The following is a 25,561-nucleotide window of genomic DNA, read 5'->3' as shown; positions in this document are numbered from 1 at the left end:
CTCCAGGCTTCCGCCGCCCCTCGTTCTCCAGGCCTCCGCCGCCCCTCGCTCTCCAGGCCTCCGCCGCCCCTCGCTCTCCAGGCCTCCGCCGCCCCTCGCTCTCCAGGCCTCCGCCGCCCCTCGCTCTCCAGGCCTCCGCCGCCCCTCGCTCTCCAGGCCTCCGCCGCCCCTCGCTCTCCAGGCCTCCGCCGCCCCTCGCTCTCCAGGCCTCCGCCGCCCCTCGCTCTCCAGGCCTCCGCCGCCCCTCGCTCTCCAGGCTTCCGCCGCCCCTCGCTCCCCAGGCTTCCGCCGCCCCTCGCTCTCCAGGCTTCCGCCGCCCCTCGCTCCCCAGGCTTCTGCCCTTCTCCCCGACAGCTGGATATCGGCTTTTCGGCAGATCCTGACTGCTGGCCGCCCGTTCTTGTCTTATCAGAGCTCGGAGTTATCAATAGCTCTGGGTTTTCTCTTTTTGACGATTGACGACCGCAGGTTCTCAATGGGAAATGCAAAGTTTCCCGGACATGGACCCAAAATGTCTGTTTTTCTTATCAGCTACTTAATTATCACTTTTTCCTTGTGACCTGGTCTCCATCATGGGGGAAGCGTCATCACCACATTGTCCTATATAATTGGAAAAGGTGTTCTTGGAGGATGATTAGATCTCCCGTTCTTAACTCATGGTCATTTTCTTAGGAAAATTATGATTGAGCCCCTCCATGGATGAGAAGCCCCACACATGAATGGTCTCTGGAGCAATGTGATGATGTTTTCTCCAGCATGATGGAGACCAAGTCACAAGTCTAAAGTGATGATCCTTCCTACCTATCATAGTCCTGTTTCCAGGAAAGCTGGGTGACCACTTGCATAGCTGATGGGACTAATAACCACAGTATGTCTCATAAGTAAGGGACCCCACAGATCCCCAGTGCAAGGGTCTTCTGACCATCATGTAAATGTCTTATGTGGACGCCCCTTTAAGAGCCCCTTTTTGATTTCCCTGGTGTCGGAGGTCGCCTATGACTAAGTGACTTCCTCCAACAGGAAACGCAGCAGCGGCCGGCTCTGATGTTCTGCAGTCTGGGGCTTGCACTAACACATCGTGAAGCTTCCACTGAGTCAGTGACTTCTCCAGAAGTGGCCGTGCCCCGGCCTCCACCCGGTACCCCTCCTTCAGAGCTGCCAACACCCCACGGCTCTCCAGTTGTCAACATCAGCTGCCATAGTCAGATCTGATTCATTTACAGGTTATTTTTTTTGGGCCCCTTTTACATCAGCTGATTGGCAGGGTTGGATAAGTCGGACCCCCATTGATTGCCTCTCCTAATCATCAGGAATCTACTCCTAGAAAACCCTTTTAAGGTGTTGGGTTTTTTACCATTATAAAGTACTGCTCTCTTCTTAGGAAGCTTTTGATGTCTCACAGTGACAAGTTAAAAGGATCGGTCACCAGGGGGTCTTGAGCCCAGACCCCTACCGATCACTGAAATGATGGAGCAGAAGTGCCCGACAGAGATCTCGTCTTGTCTGAGGCCTAAGATTGGCGTCGTGAAAAGTGTTTGAGGGTCGGAGGACTGTCGTGCTCTGCTGAGCAGTGAGGTCTCTACATCTGGACCCTCACTGACCAAGTCACACCGTGTCTGAGGGCGGTGGTGGCAGCAGAGATGGCATCCAGGCCAGCTCACTGGGATGTTTGGCCGGTGGTAGAGGGGGTTTTGGTGAGCAATCAGCAGGTGGAATAGTGGGACTTACTATGATGCCCTTCATTTTGTGCACATACATGTAAGGCTTTGTTCACATCACGTTTTAGCCACATGTCGGGATGACCGTCAGAAAGGCGGACACTGCTGAAAATCAGGGCGGACAGCACAAAGTGTCTCCATCTGCTTCATTAAAGATGGCCCTGATGGAAGCACTGACATGAACCCGGATTAAAACCTGAGTGCGCCAATGTTTCCCGGTGTCAGCGAAGCTCGCAGAAGCGTCAGCCGGCCGGCAGTGAACAGGTAGAGCACCACCGGTCGCTCCCATGCCTTTCCGCTGTCTTCGGCGCTGTCCGGTTGGATGACCGCAATATTCCCAGACAAGTCGCATTGACGTCTGTGACACAAGTGCCACGTGACTTGTGGCGCGGAAAGTTGCAATGCGACGTTGTGGGATGTTGTCGGATGTAAGATCTCCGTGTAATCCCGTTCTAAATCTGTAAATCAAAAATGTGCTCATATTGCGACTCTTCCAGAACATTTAAGAATACTTGTGACCATGGATATGTCTGCCCCTCTCGCGGCTCCTGTGAGGTCTCCCTGATTTTTGTCTTTCTGTGACTTCCAGTTATCCTCCTGGCTGCTGGTGCGGAGCTCCTGCTTGTAGTTAGTCACGTGCTGAGTGATGTGCGGTGATTTATGACCCTGGAGCCAGAGGGATGTAGAAAAGCCGCGGAGACACCATTACGTGTTTCTCAATGCAAGCAATGAATAGCCAGGTCTTTCACCGGGAAGGAACAACCACGGGAAGGGCAGCATCCAATAAAGGAAAACCACCTATGCCAAAACATGGTATCCATCCACAGACAGCTGTTTCTGGGTATTTGCCCCTCATCAGTGTGGAGTAGGAAACTGGCTATTAGGAGCAGTGCCTAGTGAAAAGGCTATAAACATAAGGATGAATGACCTCGGGGAGATCAAAACATCCAACACCGCGGAGACACCATCACGTGTTTCTCAACGCAGTGATCCAGAACACTGCCCCCATCCCTTATGGGAAATATGCAAATGCATGTAGGATAGCTGCGGAGACACCATCACGTGTTTCTCAACGCAAGCAATGAATAGCCAGGTCTTTCACCGGGAAGGAACAACCAGCCTTTTCACTAGGCACTGCTCCTAATAGCCAGTTTCCTACTCCACACTGATGAGGGGCAAATACCCCGAAACAGCTGTCTGTGGATGGATACCATGTTTTGGCATAGGTGGTTTTGCTTTATTGGATGCTGCCCTTCCCGTGGTTGTTCCTTCCCGGTGAAAGACCTGGCTATTCATTGCTTGCATTGAGAAACACGTGATGGTGTCTCCGCAGCTTTTCTACATTTGCATATTTCCCTTAAGGGATGGGGGCAGTGTTCTGTTTTGATCTCCCCGAGGTCATTCATCCTTATGTTTATAGCCTGGAGCCAGAGGGAACGTGCACCCAAAAGCAGCCTCCTGGGGAACCGTGCGCCCTGCAGACGGCCTCCTGGGGGTCTGTCATCACTGAGCCTCATCGGGGACAGCGATGATAATGTGTGCAAACTGTAATAATATTATTTAATAATAATTATCACTACAATAAGGGGCCCTCCAGCATCAGCAATGATGAGTCACGGGGAAGTCCTATATCTCTGCTCCGCTCTTTGTGATGACGCTGAGATCTTCTGTGATTGCACGAGCCGCTATCTAACCCCAGAATCTAAACCATACGAGATAAGCCTGACCGCCAGTGCTGGCCGCTCTCCCCCGGCAGCCGTCCTGCTCCTGCACTGATTTCACTTCTACAGGAAGTTGTTCTGTGTTCCTGACTGATGGCCGCCCGTTCTTGTCTTATCAGAGCCCGCAGTTATCACAATTTCTGGGGTTTTGTTTGTAGCTTTTTGACGCTTGACCTCAGGTTCTCGATGTTCTGTTCTCCTCGATATTTGTTTGCAACTTTCATAAAATGTGTGAGATACCAACAGCAGATAATGCAAAATATCCTGCAGAAATCCCCAGACTGCTTAAAGCAATAATGGAGATTGCATGTAATGTTCTGGCTGGAAGAACGGCTGTCACACATGGCCCATTACTGAAAGCAGGATTGTCCATAGTCTAATATGGCTGCTGATCGCACGTTCACACTGAAGCACCAAGATACACAAGTAACCTACATATAAAGTGCAGTCACTGTGTACATACAGGTCCTTCTCAAAAAATTAGCATATAGTGTTAAATTTCATTATTTACCATAATGTAATGATTACAATTAAACTTTCATATACTATAGATTCATTATCCACCAACTGAAATTTGTCAGGTCTTTTATTGTTTTAATACTGATGATTTTGGCCTACAACTCCTGAAAACCCAAAAAACCTGTCTCAATAAATTAGCATATCAAGAAAAGGTTCTCTAAACGACCTATTACCCTAATCTTCTGAATTAACTAATTAACTCTAAACACATGCAAAAGATACCTGAGGCTTTTAAAAACTCCCTGCCTGGTTCATTACTCAAAACCCCCATCATGGATAAGACTAGCGACCTGACAGATGTCAAGAAGGCCATCATTGACACCCTCAAGCAAGAGGGTAAGACCCAGAAAGAAATTTCTTAACAAATAGGCTGTTCCCAGAGTGCTGTATCAAGGCACCTCAATGGTAAGTCTGTTGGAAGGAAACAATGTGGCAGAAAACGCTGTACAACGAGAAGAGGTGACCGGACCCTGAGGAAGATTGTGGAGAAGGACCGATTCCAGACCTTGGGGAACCTGAGGAAGCAGTGGACTGAGTCTGGTGTGGAAACATCCAGAGCCACCGTGCACAGGCGTGTGCAGGAAATGGGCTACAGGTGCCGCATTCCCCAGGTAAAGCCACTTTTGAACCATAAACAGCGGCAGAAGCGCCTGACCTGGGCTACAGAGAAGCAGCACTGGACTGTTGCTAAGTGGTCCCAAGTACTTTTTTCTGATGAAAGCAAATTTTGCATGTCATTCGGAAATCAAGGTGCCAGAGTCTGGAGGAAGACTGGGGAGAAGGAAATGCCAAAATGCCTGAAGTCCAGTGTCAAGTACCCACAGTCAGTGATGGTGTGGGGTGCCATGTCAGCTGCTGGTGTTGGTCCACTGTGTTTCATCAAGGGCAGGGTCAATGCAGCTAGCTATCAGGAGATTTTGGAGCACTTCATGCTTCCATCGGCTGAAATGCTTTGCCAAAACCACTGGTAAATGGTTTACTGACCATGGTATTACTGTGCTCAATTGGCCTGCCAACTCTCCTGACCTGAACCCCATAGAGAATCTGTGGGATATTGTGAAGAGAAAGTTGAGAGACGCAAGACCCAACACTCTGGATGAGCTTAAGGCCGCTATTGAAGCATCCTGGGCCTCCATAACATCTCAGCAGTGTCACAGGCTGATTGCCTCCATGCCACGCCGCATTGAAGCAGTCATTTCTGCCAAAGGATTCCCGACCAAGTATTGAGTGCATAACTGAACATTATTATTTGATGGTTTTTTTGTTTGTTATTAAAAAACACTTTCATTTGATTGGACGGGTGAAATATGCTAATTTATTGAGACAGGTTTTTTGGGTTATCAGGAGTTGTATGCCAAAATCATCAGTATTAAAACAATAAAAGACCTGACAAATTTCAGTTGGTGGATAATGAATGTATAATATATGAAAGTTTAATTGTAATCATTACATTATGGTAAATAATGAAATTTAACACTATATGCTAATTTTTGGAGAAGGACCTGTACATTACATTACTGATCCTGAGTTACATCCTGTATTATACCCCAGAGCTGCACTCACTATTCTGCTGGTGCAGTCACTGTGTACATACATTACATTACTGATCCTTAGTTACATCCTGTATTATACCCCAGAGCTGCACTCACTATTCTGCTGGTGCAGTCACTGTGTACATACATTACATTACTGATCCTGAGTTACATCCTGTATTATACCCCAGAGCTGCACTCACTATTCTGCTGGTGCAGTCACTGTGTACATACATTACATTACTGATCCTTAGTTACATCCTGTATTATACCCCAGAGCTGCACTCACTATTCTGCTGGTGCAGTCACTGTGTACATACATTACATTACTGATCCTGAGTTACATCCTGTATTATACTCCAGAGCTGCACTCACTATTCTGCTGGTGCAGTCACTGTGTACATACATTACAGTACTGATCCTGAGTTATATCCTGTATTATACTCCAGAGCTGCACTCACTATTCTGCTGGTGCAGTCACTGTGTACATACATTACTGATCCTTTATTATACCCCAGAGCTGTACTCACGCTTCTGCTGGTGTACTGGAATAAGTAGAGAAACCTGCACATCCCAATTCCTTGTATAAAAAATATCCAAATTTTATTCCATCTTGATTTTATACCAGCATGTTGTATTATATATATTACATAGAAAACATCTGACCCGTTTCTAGAGCAGCTCTGTGTCCGTTTTCTCTACTTTTTCCTCTCATCCAGTTCATGGTCTGCAGGCTGTAACCGTCGCTCCCACATCCTGAGACCGGTTCCTCCAATATCCGCAGGTAACTGGATTATAAACGTGGTAAACCCTGAATTCTTTTTTTTTTTTTTTTTTCATTCCTGGACACATTCTGCAGTCACTGTTCTCTCGCTATTTCTGGGAAGTGTTTTCTCCGTCATTTGCATTGTTGCTTCCTGTTATTTTTATGACTATTGATGAATCCTCTTGTGTCTTGGTCGGACTTTGTAACATTTGCCATTGTTGCATCAGAACTAGTCTTTGTGCGCACGTTGCGGATTTGCTTGGGGAAACGTCTGCGCGTTTTCTGCATCTCTTGGCAGAAAACACAGTGGAAATTCCGCGCTTTTTTTAATGCTGATTTTCGTGCGTTTTTGTAAATCCACAGCTAAATAGATATATTAGTAAAGAAAAAAATGGTGATGTCATGTTCTTGTTCTACCTCTTCAGCCAGATAACCTCGTTAATATTAAACGCACGCACCAGCCTATGTAGGAGCATTAACATAACCCCAGAAACAAAATTGGCATGGGGTCCCCCTATAAAATCGAACCAGCAAAGGCTAGGCAGACAGCTGCAGGCTGGTATTAATAGCCTGGGAAGGGGCCTTGGATATTTGCATCCCTCCCAGGCTAAAAACATCAGGTCTGGCGCTTAGTTTCGCTCTTCCCACTTGCCCTGTAGCAGTGGCAAGTGGGGTTGATGTCATATTTGTATTGTCAGGTGACATCGAGCCTACAGGTTAGTAATGGAGAGGTGTCAATAAGACACCTCTCCATTACTAAGACTATAGTTATACAGTAAATAAAGACACTGTCAGAATTAAGTCCTTTATTTGAAATAATCCCACAGACTCCTTTTATTGAATCTAAATTTACCATAGTTACTGCATCGCCTAATCCCAGAAGCCCTCGATCTCCTGCAACAAAAATAAAATAATAAACCAACATATACTGTCCTGTACGTCGTAGTCCATTTAATACCGAATGTCCCACGGCGATCTCCCGTGTAGAACAGTCACATCGGGGGAGTGACCGTTCTACCCGGCCTCCGTCGATACACTGACAGGAGGTGATCCCTCATGCAGTGTATCACCGAGAGTTCACCGGAGTTCATCTCCGATGCTGTAACGGCACTGCTGCGTATGATCTTTCCCACGCAGCAGTGCCATAAGTGAGAGCACCGGAGATGATCAGCTGATGAACTTTGGTGAACTCACTGCGGCTCAGTGATGCACTGTGATAGCGATCACCTCCTGTCAGTGTATCACCCGGTGAGATCGACGTGGGACACTCAGTATTAAATGGACTACGGCGGAAAGGTAAATCTATTACGTTATTGTTCTTGATTGTTTGCAGGAGACGCGGGCGTCGGGGATAAGGTGTTCGGTGAGTATGGATTGTGTATGTAATTATGTAAATGTGTTTATTTTTTTACAAGTGACCACAGGCGCCGGATGATGAGACTACTCTCCCATCATTGGCTCATTCTTTCACTGTTATATGTGACAGCAGACATAGCCAGATGGGAGTAGTAGTCCCATCAGACGACGCCTGGGCAGGCAGACACCCGCAGGCTCTCCGTCCACACTCTTTCTCCTTCTGACATTTCCCTTTGACAATTCTGCAGCGTTTTTGGCAGGAAAACCGCAGGTGTAAAAAGGTTTGACTGACTCAATGGGCACAGAAATGCTGGAGATCCGCAAAAAGAATTGACATGCTGCAGAAAATAAAACGCTGCGAATAAAGATGGAAGTCTCCGGATCATGTGCACAACAATTCAGGATTGTCATTGATTATCATTGCTTAAGTTATCCATTGTGTTTTTGGAGAGTTTCCATGTGTAAAAAAAACGCTGCGGAAACGCAACCAATCCGCCCTAGACCTTCTCTCTCTCGGCTCCACGTTGCCACTTCACTTTCTGTAGCTGAGGACCCTCCTGTGTTTTCCTGTCCCCCGATGGCTCCGCTTTTCGCTTTAAATTTTCTGGTGCAGAATAGTGCTCTGAAATCACAATGGTTACACCGGTGTCCCTGTGGTACGAAAGGTCTCATGTCCCCTGTGTGTGTGGTTATAAAAAGTCTACACACCCCTGGTAAAATTTTGAGTTTTTCTGATGTAATAAGAAGAATTGCTTCAGAACTTTTTTTTTTTTTTTTTTTCACCTTTAACGTCATCTATCGAGACACAAACTGAAATCATTTTAAGGAGAAAAGAAAAATAATGAACTGCGGTACTGTGGTTGCGTAAGTGTGAACACCCTGTTTGTGATTGGGGATGTGGTTGTGTTCAGAATCGGCCAATTCACATTTCCCCTCCTGTTACATAGTAGTCAGTGCTCGGCCGCCATCATCCTGATCAGGGGCGTGTAGACTTTCTATAACCACTGTAGATGCTCTTGACGCCAGGCAGCGCACAGTTCAGAATAATAAAAAACACTTAGTTACTGCCTTCTTTTTATGAGGTTCTTACTACTTTTTTCAGATTCCTCCATCATGAGGCGACTCTCTCTCCTCGCCGTCCTCTGGGCCATCGTCGTCGTTGCTGCGGGTAAGTGACGCATTCCCCGTGGCTGTGGCGGTACACGTTTACACAGGGTTCAGGATCAGTATGGTCGGGCCATGTGCGTGCTATCTTCTGCCATTAACCCCTTCACGTGGTTTCCAGCACTCACTGAGAACATTGCCATTGGTTAACAATCTGTAAATGGCGCAGTGTGTTTCACTCAAAGGGTAAAATCCACAAAATCTACTAACTTGTCTCCGTAATCCCTGGTAGCCTAGGGGAGTTGAAGGGTTGAGGTCAGGTGACGTGACTGGTGATGTCCCTGGCGGTCAGGGGAGGTGAATGGAGAGCGTCCCTTGTGGTCAGGGGAGGTGACTGGGTGAATGGTGACATCCCTGGTGGTCTGGAGAGGTGACTGGGTGAATGGGGGAGATGACTTGGTGAGTGGAGGGTGTCCCTGGCGGACAGGGGTTGTGACTTGGTGGGCGGGAGGGCGTCCCTCGCAGTCGGGGTAGATGACTGGGTGAATGTAGGGCATCCCTGGCAGTTGAGGGATGTGACTTTGGTGAGTGGGAGGGCGTCCCTGGCGGTCGAGGGATGTGACTTTGGTGAGTGGGAGAGCGTCCCTGGCAGTCAATGGATGTGACTTGGTGAGTGGGAGTCAAATAAATAAGGCAGCACACTGTGGCGCCAAAACCTGCAAACCTGAGACATGAAAATTGAATTGAATTGCATTACTAGAAATATGAAAAATTGAGAAAGTTCAGCGCATAAATTGGCCAATTTGTGTACATTGTAGCCACGTTAAGGCATTTCTCGTATACAAGGTCCTAGCAATGCCTTTCCTCTCTGAGAATAAACGTCTTCATCTGAATGGGAACCTAAAAGGGAATCCTCTCTTTGACTAAAAATCTCTCTCTCTGTGGAGGGGTAATGGACCTACTGTGATTAAAAAACACCTGTGGCTAGAAGGCGGAGTGCTCAGTCAGAAGACTAAGGAATACAAACATCAAAAAGCTGACCGTCACATCCAAACATAGACTAAGTGTGAACAGGTGCTGAAGCTAGTCACCAACTCTTATACAGTCAAATAAATAAGGCAGCACACTGTAGTCAAAGAGAGGACGCTCTTTTAGGTTCCCATTCAGATGAAGACTTTATTCTCAGAGAGGAAAGGCATTGCTAGGACCTTGTATACGAGAAATGCCTTAACGTGGCTATCAGGTACACATAAATTGGCTAATTTATGCGCTAAACTTTCTCAATTTTTCATATTTCTAGTGCAGTAATGCAATTCAATTTTCATGTTTGCATGTTTTAGCGCTGCAGTGTGCTGCCTTATTTATTTGACTGTATATGAGTTTGTGACTCTAGGTTCAGCACCTGTTCACACTTAGTCTATGTTTGGATGTGCCGGTCAGTTTTTTGACGTTGGTGAGTGGGAGGGCGTCCCTGGCGGTCGGGGTAGGTGACTGGGTGAATGTAGGGCATCCCTAGTGGTCGAGGGATGTGACTTGGTGAGTGGGAGGTTTTCCCTGGCGGTCGGGGGATGTGACTTGGTGAGTGGGAGGGCGTCCCTGGTGGTCGGGGGAGGTGACTTTTATATTTCACATTAGACATTTACAATAAATAAACAGGATGTGTCGTAAGTGGTATGGGAGTCCTATTGTGGGGAGAATATCCCTGGTGGTCTAGGGAGGCATTGGGTTAATATAATTGTGTGACTTAGATGTTGCAGAGTCTGATTGATCTCTGGAGAGCGTCAGCAAGGAGGAGGGGGGAGAAAAGTATAGTTATCCTAAGCCCCCTGTGGTGAGAGCGGGCCCCTTGTACCCCTGGGGCGCCTATGTAGCAGTGTGTGCACCCCTGACCTGGTGATGTGTAGCTCGCCATGTTAGTAACGAGCGCCTCTTACTTTCAGAGGGGCTTACAATCAATTCCTGCGCTTATAATGAGCCACAGTCTCCCACCGTGGAGCTGAACACCAACCTGACGGCATTCTGCATCCTGAACCAGACCTGCCTGCGAGAGCTGAACCACCCCATCACCTCCAGGGAGTTATTCTGGAAAGTGGGGAACACGGTGATCCCCGAGAGCCAGTACACACTGGTCAATGAGAGCGTCTCCAGCGTCACCTTCCAGCCCACCCTGGACATGCACAACAGCCTCACCTGCGCCTTTAAGGCCTACGGGCAGACTGACGTCACCCTCCACGGCATTTACTTCACTCTGGGCTGTAAGTAGTCTTCCTGTTTCTTCTGTGTATAGTAAAGGTGTGATTCCCGGGGTTATAATAGTCAGGGTTAGGGGCCGGTCATAGAAATGTAGATGCAGAGGTATATTCTGCGTCCTTTGCTGTAGGCACCAGTCATTTGCCTCTGCAGCATTGCCAGCAGAACTGAAGCAGGAGCCTCCCCCCACTGAGCTCCACCCCTTGAGCAGTTCTCCATGATGAAAATGGCACAGGATTAACCTTCTGCAGACGGGCGAGATCACTTCACAGTAACGTCACAGCCCCTCTGGGTGTAATGTGTCACGGGTGGACCCCTCCGCCAGGTATATATATCATTGAAGCCCCTTTATCTTGTGATCCTTCTACAGATCCTCCAGCGAAGCCGGAGAACCTGAGCTGCGTCTGTTATAACGGGAAGACCCTTACCTGTACATGGGAGCCCGGATGGCCCACCATGATGCCCACCAATTACACCCTGAAGCAATACTGGTAATTGGGCGCACGGCGGTGTGCATGATTCTTACACTTCTCCTGTCTGGGGGGGGGATTACGAGGCGGTGGTCTGGCTTTCCCTATACAGACTGTTTTGCAGACTCTTCATTATTTTTGTTCCATCCTCACTCATTTCTAGATTTATTTTACTTTTAACCCTTTGTTTTCCTCATGATGATTTTTTTTTTTTGTCCCCTCCACCCCCCCTTTAGCTCTTCTAACCTCCTCCGCTCTCTCCCTCTCCTGTCTCCTTTTTCTTTCCCGCTGATCTGTAGGGTAGAACTGGACCTGCTCAATAACACCGAAATAGTGCAAAACCTAACCTCTGACTATCCCAAAATACGGAGACCATCTGTGTCCAGGTAAGGTGGTCTCCCAGCCCGAAACCCTCCCATCGTAACCCGCCATGTTTTCTCTGCAGGGTCATTACGGAGGTTGTCCCCTACTTTTACATTGATGTCACATCTTTAGGTTAGGTCATCAGTGTCTGATCGGCAGGGTGGATTGATTTAAATCACGCCGATTTAAATCATGATTTAAATCACGATTTAAATCAAAAGATTTTTTTTAATATAAATCACGATTAAAATGAGAAGTGAGAGCAGTGCGCATGTGCGCCCATAGTTACACGGACGAAACTAGGGGCAACGATCTAACGCCAGGGTGAGGGGGGGACCCCAAAGTAAGTAAAAATCTTTTTTGTTTTACTATATGGCAATAGGTAGGTGTTTAAAAGCAGCATGTCTTAATTGTATAAACTATTAATAGCCTCCACATTTTGTTCATACTGCCCCTTTAATTCCACACTTCTAGCTTGGTTTCACTTTCTTTTGGTTTAGTTTCTTTTTCCATTCAGTTGACATGCCCAAACTTGTTGGATAGTCAGCATCCTACAGAAACCTCTGGAAGAGCATGGCATTGTGAATGTTACACATATACAGCCTTTATTCTACTGAGTTAAACAACTCAGCTTTATCTCATGATGGAAGAACCTTTGGATGGTAAAATATTTTCCTCAAAAAGCAGTTTATTGAAAAAAATCCGATTTAAATCAAAAAAATCCGATTTAAATCAAAAAAATCCGATTTTTTTTGATTTTTTTAAAAAAACATTGATTTTTATCCACCCTGCTGATCGGCTGGGGTCCGACACTCGACAGCCCCACGATCAGTTGTTATCGGTGTCGGCAGCCACCGACCTGAACTATTTGCTTGTGCAACTGGCAGCCCAGCCATTTAGATGCTGTTATGGACAGCGGCATTTAGTTGGTTAAACGGCGGCAGTCAGCACAGGCTCCTCTGCCCTCTCCAACACCAGGGCGAATGATGTAGTTTTATCTTATATGGTTGTGATGGGGTTAAAAAAAAAAAAAAAAAAAAAGGTAGGCTGCAGGATTGTACCAGGGTGGCCCTGTAATATATACAGTACAGACCAAAAGTTTGGACACACCTTCTCATATAAAGATTTTACTGTATTTTCATGACTATGTACAATTTTCATTCACACTGAAGGCATCAAAACTATGAATTAACACATGTGGAATTATATACTTAACAAAAATGTGAAACACCTGAAAATATGTGTTATATTCTAGGTTCTTCAAAGTAGCCACCTTTTGCTTTGATGACTGCTTTGCACACTCTTGGCATTCTCTTGATGAGCTTCAAGAGGTAGTCACTGGAAATGGTTTTCACTTCACAGGTGTGACCTGTCAGGTTTAATAAGTGGGATTTCTTTCCTTATGAATGGGGTTGGGACCATCAGTTGTGTTGAGCAGAAGTCTGGTGGATACACAGCTGATAGTCCTACTGAATAGACTGTTAGAATTTGTATTATGGCAAGAAAAAAGCAGCTAAGTAAATAAAAACGAATGGCCATCATTACTTTAAGAAATGAAGGTCAGTCAGTCCGAAAAATTGGGAAAACTTTGAAAGTGTCCAGTGGCAAAAACCATCAAGCGCTACAAAAAAACTGGCTCACATGAGGACCGCCCCAGGAAAGGAAGACCAAGAGTCACCTCTGCTTCTGAGGATAAGTTTATCCGAGTCACGAGCCTCAGAAATCGCAGGTTAACAGCAGCTCAGATTAGAGTCCAGGTCAATGCCACACAGAGTTCTAGCAGCAGACACATCTCTACAACAACTGTTAAGAGGAGACTTTGTGCAGCAGACCTTCATGGTAAAATAGCTGCTAGTAATAATACTCAAAAAACAATATGTATAGGAATCAAACTATTTTGTGCGTACATATAATCCCTTAAAACTTCATTTTTATTTCTATTCAATATAAAACAATATAGTAAAGAGCAGTGGTGAAAAAAACAATCAAATAACTGCCTTACATCTATGGAGCATTCGGCATCATGAATATCACTTCCTCCTGATGAACCGTGAGAGCAGGGAAACGCGTCGGGAGATACCTACACACACTAAGTGACCCTAATTATCTATTGAGAAAATCTTTTTCTGGCATGTATTAGGCCTTTGTTTGCTGTCTGGTCATTGTTTTGATCTAATTGATTATGTATCGCTGATATTTTGGGACCATGACGGCTATCATCTGATACCTTGTTGATATACTATAGGGCATTACAAGTACATTTTATGCGGTGTGTTTGGAACGTTGCTACATTTTGTGGAGGTACCTATATAGGTCCAATTGTATATATATGTAGTTATTTGATTGTTTTTTTCACCACTGCTCTTTACTATATTGTTTTCCCACCTGTAGTGTGAGGGATACTGCAGGGGACAAAGGGCTAGCCGACGTTGAGTGGGGGCGCCAAAAAATCGTTTCTTAGGGTGCCAACCCCCACAGTAAGGCAGGCGTTAGTAGTAGGTTTATTTAGGACCATAATAGGTTTATATATTGGTGACCTTTTGTCCATAATTGTGGTATCCATATCTAGTTGTATATTGGGTCTGGGTTTTATATTGAATAGAAATAAAAATGAAGTTTTAAGGGATTATATGTACGCACAATATAGTTTGATTCCTATGCATATTGTTTTTTGAGTATTATTACTAGCCGCTATTTTGCCATGAAGGCCTGCTGCACAAAGTCTCCTCTTAACAGTTGTTGTAGAGATGTGTCTGCTGCTAGACCTCTGTGCGACATTGACCTGGTCTCTAATCTGAGCTGCTGTTAACCTGCGATTTCTGAGGCTCGTGACTCGGATAAACTTATCCTCAGAAGCAGAGGTGACTCTTGGTCTTCCTTTCCTGGGGCAGTCCTCATGTGAGCCAGTTTTTTTGTAGCGCTTGATGGTTTTTGCCACTGGACACTTTCAAAGTTTTTCCAATTTTTCGGACTGACTGACCTTCATTTCTTAAAGTAATGATGGCCACTCGTTTTTCTTAGCTGCTTTTTTCTTGCCATAATACAAATTCTAACAGTCTATTCAGTAGGACTATCAGCTGTGTATCCACCAGACTTCTGCTCAACACAACTGATGGTCCCAACCCCATTTATAAGGCAAGAAATCCCACTTATTAAACCTGACAGGGCACACCTGTGAAGTGAAAACCATTCCCGGTGACTACCTCTTGAAGCTCATCAAGAGAATGCCAAGAGTGTGCAAAGCAGTCATCAAAGCAAAAGGTGGCTACTTTGAAGAACCTAGAATATAAGACATATTTTCAGTTGTTTCACACTTTTTGTTAAGTATATAATTCCTCATGTGTTAACTCATAGTTTTGATGCCTTCAGCGTGAATTTACAATTTTCATAGTCATGAAAATACAGAAAAATCTTTAAATGAGATGGTGTGTCCAAACTTTTGGTCTGTACTGAGATTATATATACCCACCCATCCACAGCAGGAAGAGCAGCTCTGGAGCACAAGCTCCTGCTCCCAGAGTTCGGCACCGTGCAGGCTTATTGGAGAGACAGGGCCGTATTTAGAGTTTCTCCTGCCCTAGGCACTTTTAGTGCTGCCTCCCCCTTTGGTGAGTATGACACTATCGGCAGTGACTTTGGCAAGAATCGCTGATGTGAAAGTCGCCTTTTGCAGCAGATCCAGCAGTTTTTCTGCATCTGCCGTGTAACGGATCCCTTCATTCATTCCCTATGGGATTTGCGGCACTTGCTGTGATCTGGCAAATGCGGTACCATACCCCCTAACTTTTGAAGAAGGGAAAGAGGTGTAAAGTTTGCGGCGCATGTGCGCCGCGGCAAATTTTAGGCCAAGCCAGTGACTGACCACACCCGTTTCACAACTAGTCACACCCATATCCACGTCCCAACCACAGCCATTTAGCACTGCTGATCACACTGTTTCATAAAGAATAATTCTAAACAAAAAAATATGGCCACACAGTGCTCCATACTGTATAATGGCCACACATGATGCTCCATACTGTATAATGGCCACACATGATGCTCCATACTGTATAATGGCCACACATGATGCTCCATACTGTATATTGGCCACACATGATGCTCCATACTGTATAATGGCCGCACATGATGCTCCATACTGTATAATGGCCGCACATGATGCTCCATACTGTATAATGGCCACACATGATGTTCCATACTGTATAATGGCCACACATGATGTTCCATACTGTATAATGGCCGCACATGATGCTCCATACTGTATAATGGCCACACATGATGTTCCATACTGTATAATGGCCACACATGATGCTCCATACTGTATAATGGCCACACATGATGTTCCATACTGTATAATGGCCACACAGTGCTCCATACTGTATAATGACCGCACATGATGCTCAATACTGTATAATGGCCACATATGATGCTCCACGCATACTGTATAGTGGCCCACCCCCCCCTCCCATCCTGTATGCATGGCTCATCGGCTCCCCGCTCCCATCATGCATGGCTCATCTCTCACCCCCCCCCTCCCTGTATGCATGGCTCATCTCCCCCCCCCCCCCTCCCTGTATGCATGGCTCATCTCCCCCCCCCCCCCCCCCCCCCCTCCCATCCTGTATGCATGGCTCATCTCTCCCTCCTCCCTGTATGCATGGCTCATCGGCTCCCATCATGCATGGCTCATCTCTTCCCCCCCCCCCCCCCTCCTGTATGCGTGGCTCCCCCTCCCTGTATGCATGGGTGGCTCTGGCTCATCTCCCATCCCCCCTCCCCCCCCCCCCCCCCTGTATGCGTGGCTCATGTCCCCCTCCCTTCCTGTATGCATGGGTAGCTCTGGCTCGTCTCCCATCCCTCCCCCCTATGCATGGCTCATCGCCGCCTCCCATCTTGCATGGCTCGTCGTCATCTATCCCCCCTGGCCAGCGGCCCCCTCCATGCATGGCTCATCGGTCATCGCCATCGGCTCCCCGGACCCCAACGCTCCTATCTTGCATGGCTCGGCTGAGCGGCTCCCCGTCCACGGTCCTCCTTCATCCTCCCCCCCCCGTCCTCCCTGGCCTGGATGTCATCATACTCACCTTTTGGCTTTTCCACACCGGCGACACCGTGCAGAACGTCCACCTCTGTCCCGGCGCAGCTCCCTTGTCCTGTGTGAGCGGTCAGGTGGTACTGCTCATTAAGGTCATGAATATGCGGCATATTCATGACCTTAATGAGCGGTACCACCTGACCGCTCACACAGGACAAGCTGCCGTTGCTGAGACCAGACCAGGCATCGCTGGAGCAGCTAGGTGAGTATGTATGACTCATACTTTATCTATATGATGTCAAGGGGGGCAAGGACTCGGAGGCAGGCAGGCAAGCGGGCGGGCGGGATTAAGGTGAGCCCGGCCCGGACTTCATAAAAAAAAAAAAAAAAACAAGAAAAGAAAAAACCTGCTCAGGTGCCGCCCCCCGCGTCGTCCCCGCCCTAGGCACGTGCCCTCGAGTGCCTAGTGGCAAATACGGCCCTGTGGAGAGACACACTTTTAATGGCATTTTTGTCTTTTCCAGGAACTCGGCCCAGAGGAAGGACTGTGTGGCCGAGGCGGAGAAGCGATCCTGTACCCTGTTGTTCCCGGACTTTTCCCTGTACATTGACACCACCTTCCTGGTGGTAGCCGCAAATCCGCTGGGCCGATTCGAATCAGATCCCGTACAGTTCGACATTATTGAAATCGGTAATTATCCAGTGAGGGGCGCGACTTCTGATGTGACAGTAGGGGGGGGGGACCGCGCTTATGCAGTCAGACCAGCAGCAGCACTACAATGCCCAGTATGCTCATTATTGTTTATTTAAAGAGATTGTATCAAAATCAGGGCCATGGTGGTCTAGAAAAAAAAAAAATCAAATGCTTGCCGATCCCGACGTGCCGCTGCGTTACTGCCACACTCCCCGCTGATGGAAAGGCATTGCAGGCGTATGTCCCTTTTTTTAATCATTTGTACAGTTTATTAAAGGGGTTGTCCAGGACGACACCGCGCCCGTCCTTGGATTTTATTGCAGCTCGGCTCCGTTTGATGTGAATAGAGCAGAGCTGCGATACCGCACACAGCCTGCAGACAGGAGAGGCGCTGTGTCTAGAAAGATGCCGCCATGTTATCCTAACTTTGACAACCCCGTAAATGAGTCAAAGCAGAATAAGTAACGAACGCTCCTTCCTTTGTTCTGTTCCTTTTTTTTTTTCTTATAAATGAAGTGAAGCCCGATCCTCCGGACAACGTGAACCTGTCCGCCGTGCTGGAGAGAGTGCTGCGAATCGAGTGGAAGAATCCTCTGAAACTGGGAGAGCTGAGATACAACATCCGATACAGACCGAAGGGCGGCGCCTCATGGAGCAAGGTGAGGGGTCCGTACACCAGACCAAATGTGTCTCCTGTGAAGCCCATCCACAGGCTGAGCTTCATAGACCACCATTCTGGGTGGCTGGGCCAATATTTTTTTAATTTTGTTTTCATTTCCATCCTCATCGCTGTATGATGGCTTGTTTTTTCCAGAATGAGTAGACCCATAAATCTGACCCATAAATATGGTTTTGGTAAAGGATGTCTCATTTTTTTGGAATGAGACGTCCCACTGAATCTATGGCTTTGAAATATGTCCGACAACTCCACAGTTTGAGTGAAGTATGCCATAAACTCTACGTGCAATAAAATGCCCCCCCAGAAATATGGCCCTGGAATGAGGCGTCCCACAAATTCTTTGGATTTCGAGTGGGGTGTCTCTAATCGCCCCAATTTTAGTACATGTGTACCTGGGGGTTGAAGGTGCTCACCACACATCTAGAGACGATCCTTGAAGGGTCGAGTTTTTAAAATTGTTATTTTTTGGGGGGGTTCCACCGTTTAGGCGACATGGCATTCGCTAATTGTTTCAGCTAATTTTGCAATCAAAAAGTCAAACGGCGCCCCTTCTCTTCTGAGCCCTGCCATGTGCTCATACAGTAGTTTTCCCCCACATTTGTGCTGATGTAAAGTAGACATGTGGGAAATGTTTAACTATTTTGTGTGACGCGACTCTGATTTAAGAGCATAAGAATGAAGACATTTTACAAATTTCTGATATTTTCACAAATAAATGCAAGTCATATCAAAGAAATGTTACCACTACCATGAAGTACAATATTTCACAAGAAAACAATCTCAGAATCATCAGGATCCGCTGAAGCGTTCCAGTTAAAACCTCATAAAGGGACAGCTGACAGAATTGTAAAAATTGGCCTCATCATGCGGGTGCAAACAGCCTTGGCGGGATAAAGGGGTTAAAAAAAGACACTTTTTTACCAACTGAACAGGACACACAATGTTATAGCACCTTCAGAGCTAAATAAAAAGTTGTTTTATTTTCTTTTATTTTAATTCTCTGTTGCCGAGATATTGCTAACCAAAGTATTTGGCACATTGAGAGTTAACTTGTGTGCATGTGGGTGTTTTCAGATACTTTTCACTGGGGGCGTGGACTTTTTCTCCCTGTATGATGCTGACCAATCATACGTAGGCAGCAACATAGAAGTGCACAAAGACCTGTAATGTCATCGAGGTCACATGACCTGAATCCACAGGGGGATTTCTGGCAACATAAAGATTTCCCACAGAGCAAAATACACTCTTTATAGAAGTTCTCGCTCTAGCAGATGGTTAACCTAAACTGAGGACCCCTTTTATGGAGGCATAAGATGCCATAGGTGATCCCACAATGGTGTAATGTCAGTTTTTACTCCTATCAGGTCCCTTCTGATGACCTAACGAAAACAAGAGAATCGTTCAGTCTACAGGAACTGCAGCCGTATACAACCTACGCCATAAGTATACGCTGCAAGCTGATCGCAGCTCGATTCTGGAGTGAATGGAGCAAAGAATATATGGCTATCACCTCCGAATCTGGTAAGTATTATGTGTGCGTGTGTGCCCACCTGTAATGGGGAATCTCCCTATATACAGAGATGCAGAATAAGATTGTCTGCAGTCACCACTAGGGGGAGCTCCCTGTATACAGAGATACATAAAATCCTGTCTGCAGCCACCACTAGGGGGAGCTCCCTGAATACACAGATACATGATAAGATCCTGTCTCCGGCCACCACTAGGGGGAGCTCTGTTGTGAATTCTGTTCTTGGGCTCCCTCCGGTGGTTATCAGTGGTAGCGCTGCTGTCTGTCCTTCACAGCAGTTATCAGGTGTGTTCACTCTGGACTAGGCTATTTAGTCTGGCTTCACCCTTCAGTGAGTGCCAGTTGTCAATTGTATCTGGAGGATTCACATCTCTTCATGGTCTCTCTTGCTTCCTGGTCTTTTCACCAAGATAAGTCCTGCTCGTTTTGCAGCCCACATTTTGTGGGCCTTATTGTTTAGTGCATTTCATGTTTTTTCTTGTCCAGCTTAATCTGTGTAAGGATTTATGCAGTCAAGCTGGTATCTCTGGAGATGCAGATATACCCTTCATGTCTTTAGTTAGATGTGAAGTTTTTGTATTTTCTGTGGTGGATATTTCATAGTATTTTAATACTGACCGCATAGTACTCTGTCCTATCTTTCCTATCCAGCTAGATTGGCCTCCTTTGCTAAATTCTGATTTCAGTCTGTGTATGTTTTTTCCTCTCCTCTCACAGTCAATATTTGTGGGGGGCTGCCTATCCTTTGGGAATTTTCTCTGAGGCAAGATAGCCTTCCCTTTTCTATCTATAGGGTTAATTAGTCTTCCGGCTGTGTCGAGGTGTCTAGAATCAGTAGGTACATCCCACGGCCAGGGGCGGACTGGCCCGGGTTGCAGGAATGCATATGCCCCCCGGGCCGGTGCCTGAGCAGGTGCACAGGGCCGCTGGAGGACCGGCAGCGATTTTAATACATAGCGCTCCGAATCCCTCCAGCCGGCCCTTTAAAACTCAGCCAGGTCCTGTGTGCGCGCATTGCCCGAGCTGATAAGTGCCGCGGCGGCCCACGCTAGTGCGCGAGCACGGCCGCGGTCCTGAGTCCTGCGCGTGCTCGTCTGCTGCCAGTGTCAGCGCGGGCAAGCAGGAGACCACGCGCGCACATGGAGATATTTGAAAAGTCCGGCGCGCATAGGGCGCCTCCACCTGACTGTCTGACGCTGGCCCGCCTGCACCAGCGTCAGAGAAGACTGCTGCTCACCAATGCCTAGGTTCGTCTTCACCGCCGATGCTGGACAGGACCCGACCCACCTCAGCTCTTCATCCTCCCGACCTCCCCCCCCATCTCGGGGACCTGGGTGAGTCCCAAGATGATTTTTTTAATGTATGTACAGCAGTTGCACTTATATAATGTGTATAGACTGCTATATATACATTATATAGGTGATGCTGCTGTATATAATCACTATACCACCTATATTATGTATGTATAGCAGTCTATATCTTATATAGATGACACTGCTACTGATGCGTATATACGTTATATAGGTGATACTGCAGTGTGTGTGTATATACACACACACACACGTATGTATACACATATATGTACATGTATGCACAGCAGTATCACCTATATAACGTATGTACACATCAGTAGCAGTGTCACCTATATAAGATGTAGACTGCTATACATACATTACATAGGTGGTATAGTGATTATATACATCAGTATCACCTATATAATGTATATATAGCAGTCTATACACATGATATAGGCAATACCGCTACTGATGTGTACACTGATGTGTGTATATAGGTGATACTGCTGTGTATATATGTCGTTATATAGGCGATACTGGTGTGTATACACACACACAAACACGTACATATATACACAACAGTATCACCTATATATAACGTATATACACATTGGTAGCAGTATTGCCTATATAATGTATATAATATATATATATATATATATATATATATATATATATATATATATATACAGTATAGACTGCTGTATACATGATATATAGGTGATACTATCATTATACAGCAGTAGCAGTATCGCCTATATAATGTGTATCCAACATTTGCAGTATCACCTGTATAATGTATAGACTACTGCATATACTTTGTATAGGTGATACTGCTGTGTATAGTCGCACTATCTATCTGTGTCTAATATATATATATATATATATATATATATATATATATATATATATATATATATATGTATATATATATAATATTTTATTTTTTTTTCAGTTTCATCTATATAATGTGTGTACACCAGTCACAGTATCACATACAATATATAGGTGATACTACAACTATACACATCGGTCGCAGTATCAGCTATATATTGTATATACAGTAGTTTCAATGTAATATATATTCAGCAGTCGTGGTGTCTCCTATGTGATGTGTGCATCATAATCTTTATATATATAATTGTCTAAGGGTTACTTCCGTCTTTCTGTCTGTCTGTCTGTCATGGATATTCATTGGTCGCGGCCTCTGTCTGTCACGGAAATCCAAGTCGCTGATTGGTCCTGGCAAAACGCCCACGATCAATCAGCGACGGGCACAGTCCAGCAGCGAAATGGCCGCTGCTTACTGCCCTGCACTCAGTGTCCCGTCCATACTCCCCTCCAGTCAGCCCTCACACAGGGTTAATGGCAGCGTTTACGGACCGCCTTATGCCACGGTGTAACGCACTCCGTTAACGCAGCTATTAACCATGTCTGAACAACTTTTTACTATTGATGCTGCCCATGCAGCATCAATAGTAAAAAGATCTAATGTTAAAAATAATAATAATAATAATATTAAAAAAAAATGGTTATTCTCACCTTCCGACGTCGCCCGCTGTCCATGGCAGTGCAAGCGGATGCCAAGGATGCTATGCACGCAGGACCTGGAATGACGTCATGTGACCGTGACGTCATCCCAGGTCCTAAGGGCATAGCAACCCTGGGACCGGAAGCCGCCGCGTGCACCGCAGAGGCGCCAGGACTTAAAGGGGCCTTCGGAACATGAGTATATGTTTATTTTTTATTTTAATTCTTTTTTTTTACCACGCATATAGTGCCCACATTACATACTGCGTGGGCTCTGTTATATACTACATCTCTGTGCTATACACTATGTAGCCGGGCAATACACTAAATCGCTATGCTTTATACTACGTAACCTGTGTTATATACTCTATGCGAAGTGTTATATACTACTTCTATGTGTTATATACTACGTGGCTGTGCAATATACAACGTGACTGTGCAATATACAACGTGACTGTGCAATATACAACGTGACTGTGCAATATACTACGTGCTCTGTGCAATATACTACGTGGCTGTGCAATATACTACGTGGCTGTGCAATATACTACGTGGCTGTGCAACATACTACGTGGCTGTGCAACATACTACGTGGCTGTGCAATATACTACGTGGCTGTGCAATATACTACGTGGCTGTGCAATATACTACGTGGCTGTGCAATATACTACGTGGCTGTGCAATATACAACGTGACTGTGCAATATACAACGTGACTGTGCAATATACTACATGGCTGTGCAATATACTACGTGCTCTGTGCAATATACTACGTGGCTGTGCAACATACTACGTGGCTGTGCAACATACTACGTGGCTGTGCAATATACTACGTGGCTGTGCAATATACTACGTGGCTGTGCAATATACAACGTGACTGTGCAATATACAACGTGACTGTGCAATATACTACATGGCTGTGCAATATACTACGTGCTCTGTGCAATATACTACGTGCTCTGTGCAATATACTACGTGGCTGTGCAATATACTACGTGGCTGTGCAATATACTACGTGGCTGTGCAATATACTACGTGGCTGTGCTATATACTGCGTGCGCTGTGCTGTTATATTCTACTTGGCTCTGTTATATACTACGCAGCTATGTTATATACTTCGCCGGTTGTGTTATATACTACGTGACTGTGCAATATAGTACGTGGGCTGTGCTATATACTACCTACATATTCTAGAATACCAGATACGTTAGAATCGGGCCACCATCTAGTATAGTATAATGCTGTCCTAATTACCGTATATTGTAGAGATGTGTGTGTGTGTGTGTGTGTGTATATATATATATATATATATATATATATATATATATATAGAGAGAGAGAGAGAGAGAGTGTAGAGATGTTTGTATAGTGTAGAGATGTTTATATAGTATGGCGCTATGTATATAGTGTGGAATTCACACTATATATACACTGCTGCCACATCTCTACACTATATAATATATACACTGCTCTATATTCCTTAACACGGTATATAATATGCCGCTGTGTATTTAATAGATTGTAGTATACCGTATAAACTCGTGTATAAGCCGAGTTTTTCAGCATATTTTTTTTGTGTGAAAACACCCCCCTCGGCTTATATACGAGTCGTTGTCCCAAAAAAACGGTGGGGGCTGTGGCTAAAGCCTGGGCCGCTGCTAAGGAGAAATGAATATTCACTGTGCTGGCAGTGAATATTCATTTCTCTTATAGCGTTCACAGCCACAGCCTTCCAGCACACATCCCACTTACCTTCCCTGCACACCCTCGCTGCATCTCGTTCCGGCGCCAGCAGTTCTTCAGGCCGAGCGATCACGTGTCTTCCGCTCATTAAGGTAATGAGTATTCACCCCTCTCCATTCCCATAGGCGTGGGTAAATATTTATTACCTTAATGAGTGGGGGACACGTGATCACCCGGCTACAGGAGCTGCTGGCACCAGAACGAGATGCTGCGCGAGGGCATGCAGAGAAGGTAAGTAGGATGTGTTTTTTTTTTTTTTTTATCGGAACCATGCATACATGAACAATGAAGGAGCCATGCATACAAGGACGGGGATAAGGAGCCATACAAGGACGGGGATAAGGAGCCATGCATACAAGAATGGGAATAAGAGGCCCATGCATACAAGGACGGGGATAAGGAGCCATGCATACAAAAATGGGAATAAGAGGCGAGGGAGCCATGCATAACAAGGACGGGGATAAGGAGCCATACATATAAGGACGGGGAAGCCATGCAGTCAAGGATGGGGATGAGGAGCTATGCATACAAGGACGGGGATAAGGAGCCATGCATACAAGGACAGGGACGGGGGAGCCATGCATACAAGGATGGGGATAAGGAGCCATGCATACAAGGACGGGGATGTGGGGACAATGCATACCTGGCTTATACTCGACTCAATAAGCTTTCCCAGTTTTTTTAAGGCAAAATTAGGTGCCTCGGCATATACTTGGGTCGACTTATACTCAAGTATATACGGTATATTGTGGAGCTGTGTATGCTTCTACTGTCCTGCATAAATGGTGTAATTCTCAGTATCTATTCTTATTATGTATGTGTGTATCTGTCTATCTATCACTCCAATTAATTGTGAGAAAAGTAGCGTACTCTTTATTGGCCCATGTGGCAACATTTCGGATCCATAACTGAACATTTCTCTGATATGGAAGTGAAATGTTGCCACATGGACTAATAAAGAGTATAAAAAAAAACTGTTCCATTTTCTTCCACAAAAGTGGTCTGATTCTCTTCTCACTTGCTGTCCGTGTGCAGTAGTTTTTTTTTTTTCTCAGCAGATGTTGCAGTCTGATACACGGCGAGTCAGACCATTGAGGAGATGGAGAAATTAATTTCTCCGTCTCCTCCACACCTGTGCTGCGAGAGCATTGGAGCACGGACACTCGGATCATGCTCACAGCAGAGCAAGAGCCAAGTATCATTGGCAGATCACATCCAATGCCATATGCTGCTGTGATTCCACCCTAATGAGCACCTGT

The 25,561-nt window shown here is 45.8% G+C and overlaps 1 protein-coding gene across 2 annotated transcripts in view; it reads left to right on the top strand.

The window, feature by feature from the left end:
• The window catches only part of IL6ST (interleukin 6 cytokine family signal transducer), a 46,504-nt gene that overhangs the window by 3,584 nt on the left and 17,359 nt on the right, over positions 1-25,561 (top strand). The window contains exons 2-8 of one of the 2 annotated variants that reach the window (XM_077281392.1): positions 8,715-8,780; positions 10,657-10,971; positions 11,337-11,457; positions 11,736-11,822; positions 17,359-17,525; positions 18,045-18,187; positions 19,572-19,728. In XM_077281392.1, the coding sequence (XP_077137507.1) occupies positions 8,715-8,780; positions 10,657-10,971; positions 11,337-11,457; positions 11,736-11,822; positions 17,359-17,525; positions 18,045-18,187; positions 19,572-19,728 (1,056 nt within the window). The remainder of the gene's footprint in view (positions 1-8,714; positions 8,781-10,656; positions 10,972-11,336; positions 11,458-11,735; positions 11,823-17,358; positions 17,526-18,044; positions 18,188-19,571; positions 19,729-25,561) is intronic. The other variant, XM_077281393.1, reaches the window with a different exon arrangement.

This window comes from Ranitomeya variabilis, chromosome 1 (genome assembly GCF_051348905.1).
Source record: "Ranitomeya variabilis isolate aRanVar5 chromosome 1, aRanVar5.hap1, whole genome shotgun sequence".
Lineage (NCBI taxonomy): Eukaryota > Metazoa > Chordata > Amphibia > Anura > Dendrobatidae > Ranitomeya > Ranitomeya variabilis.
Note: the sequence above shows the minus strand (reverse complement) of the source record. Positions and strands in the feature narration are given on the sequence as shown.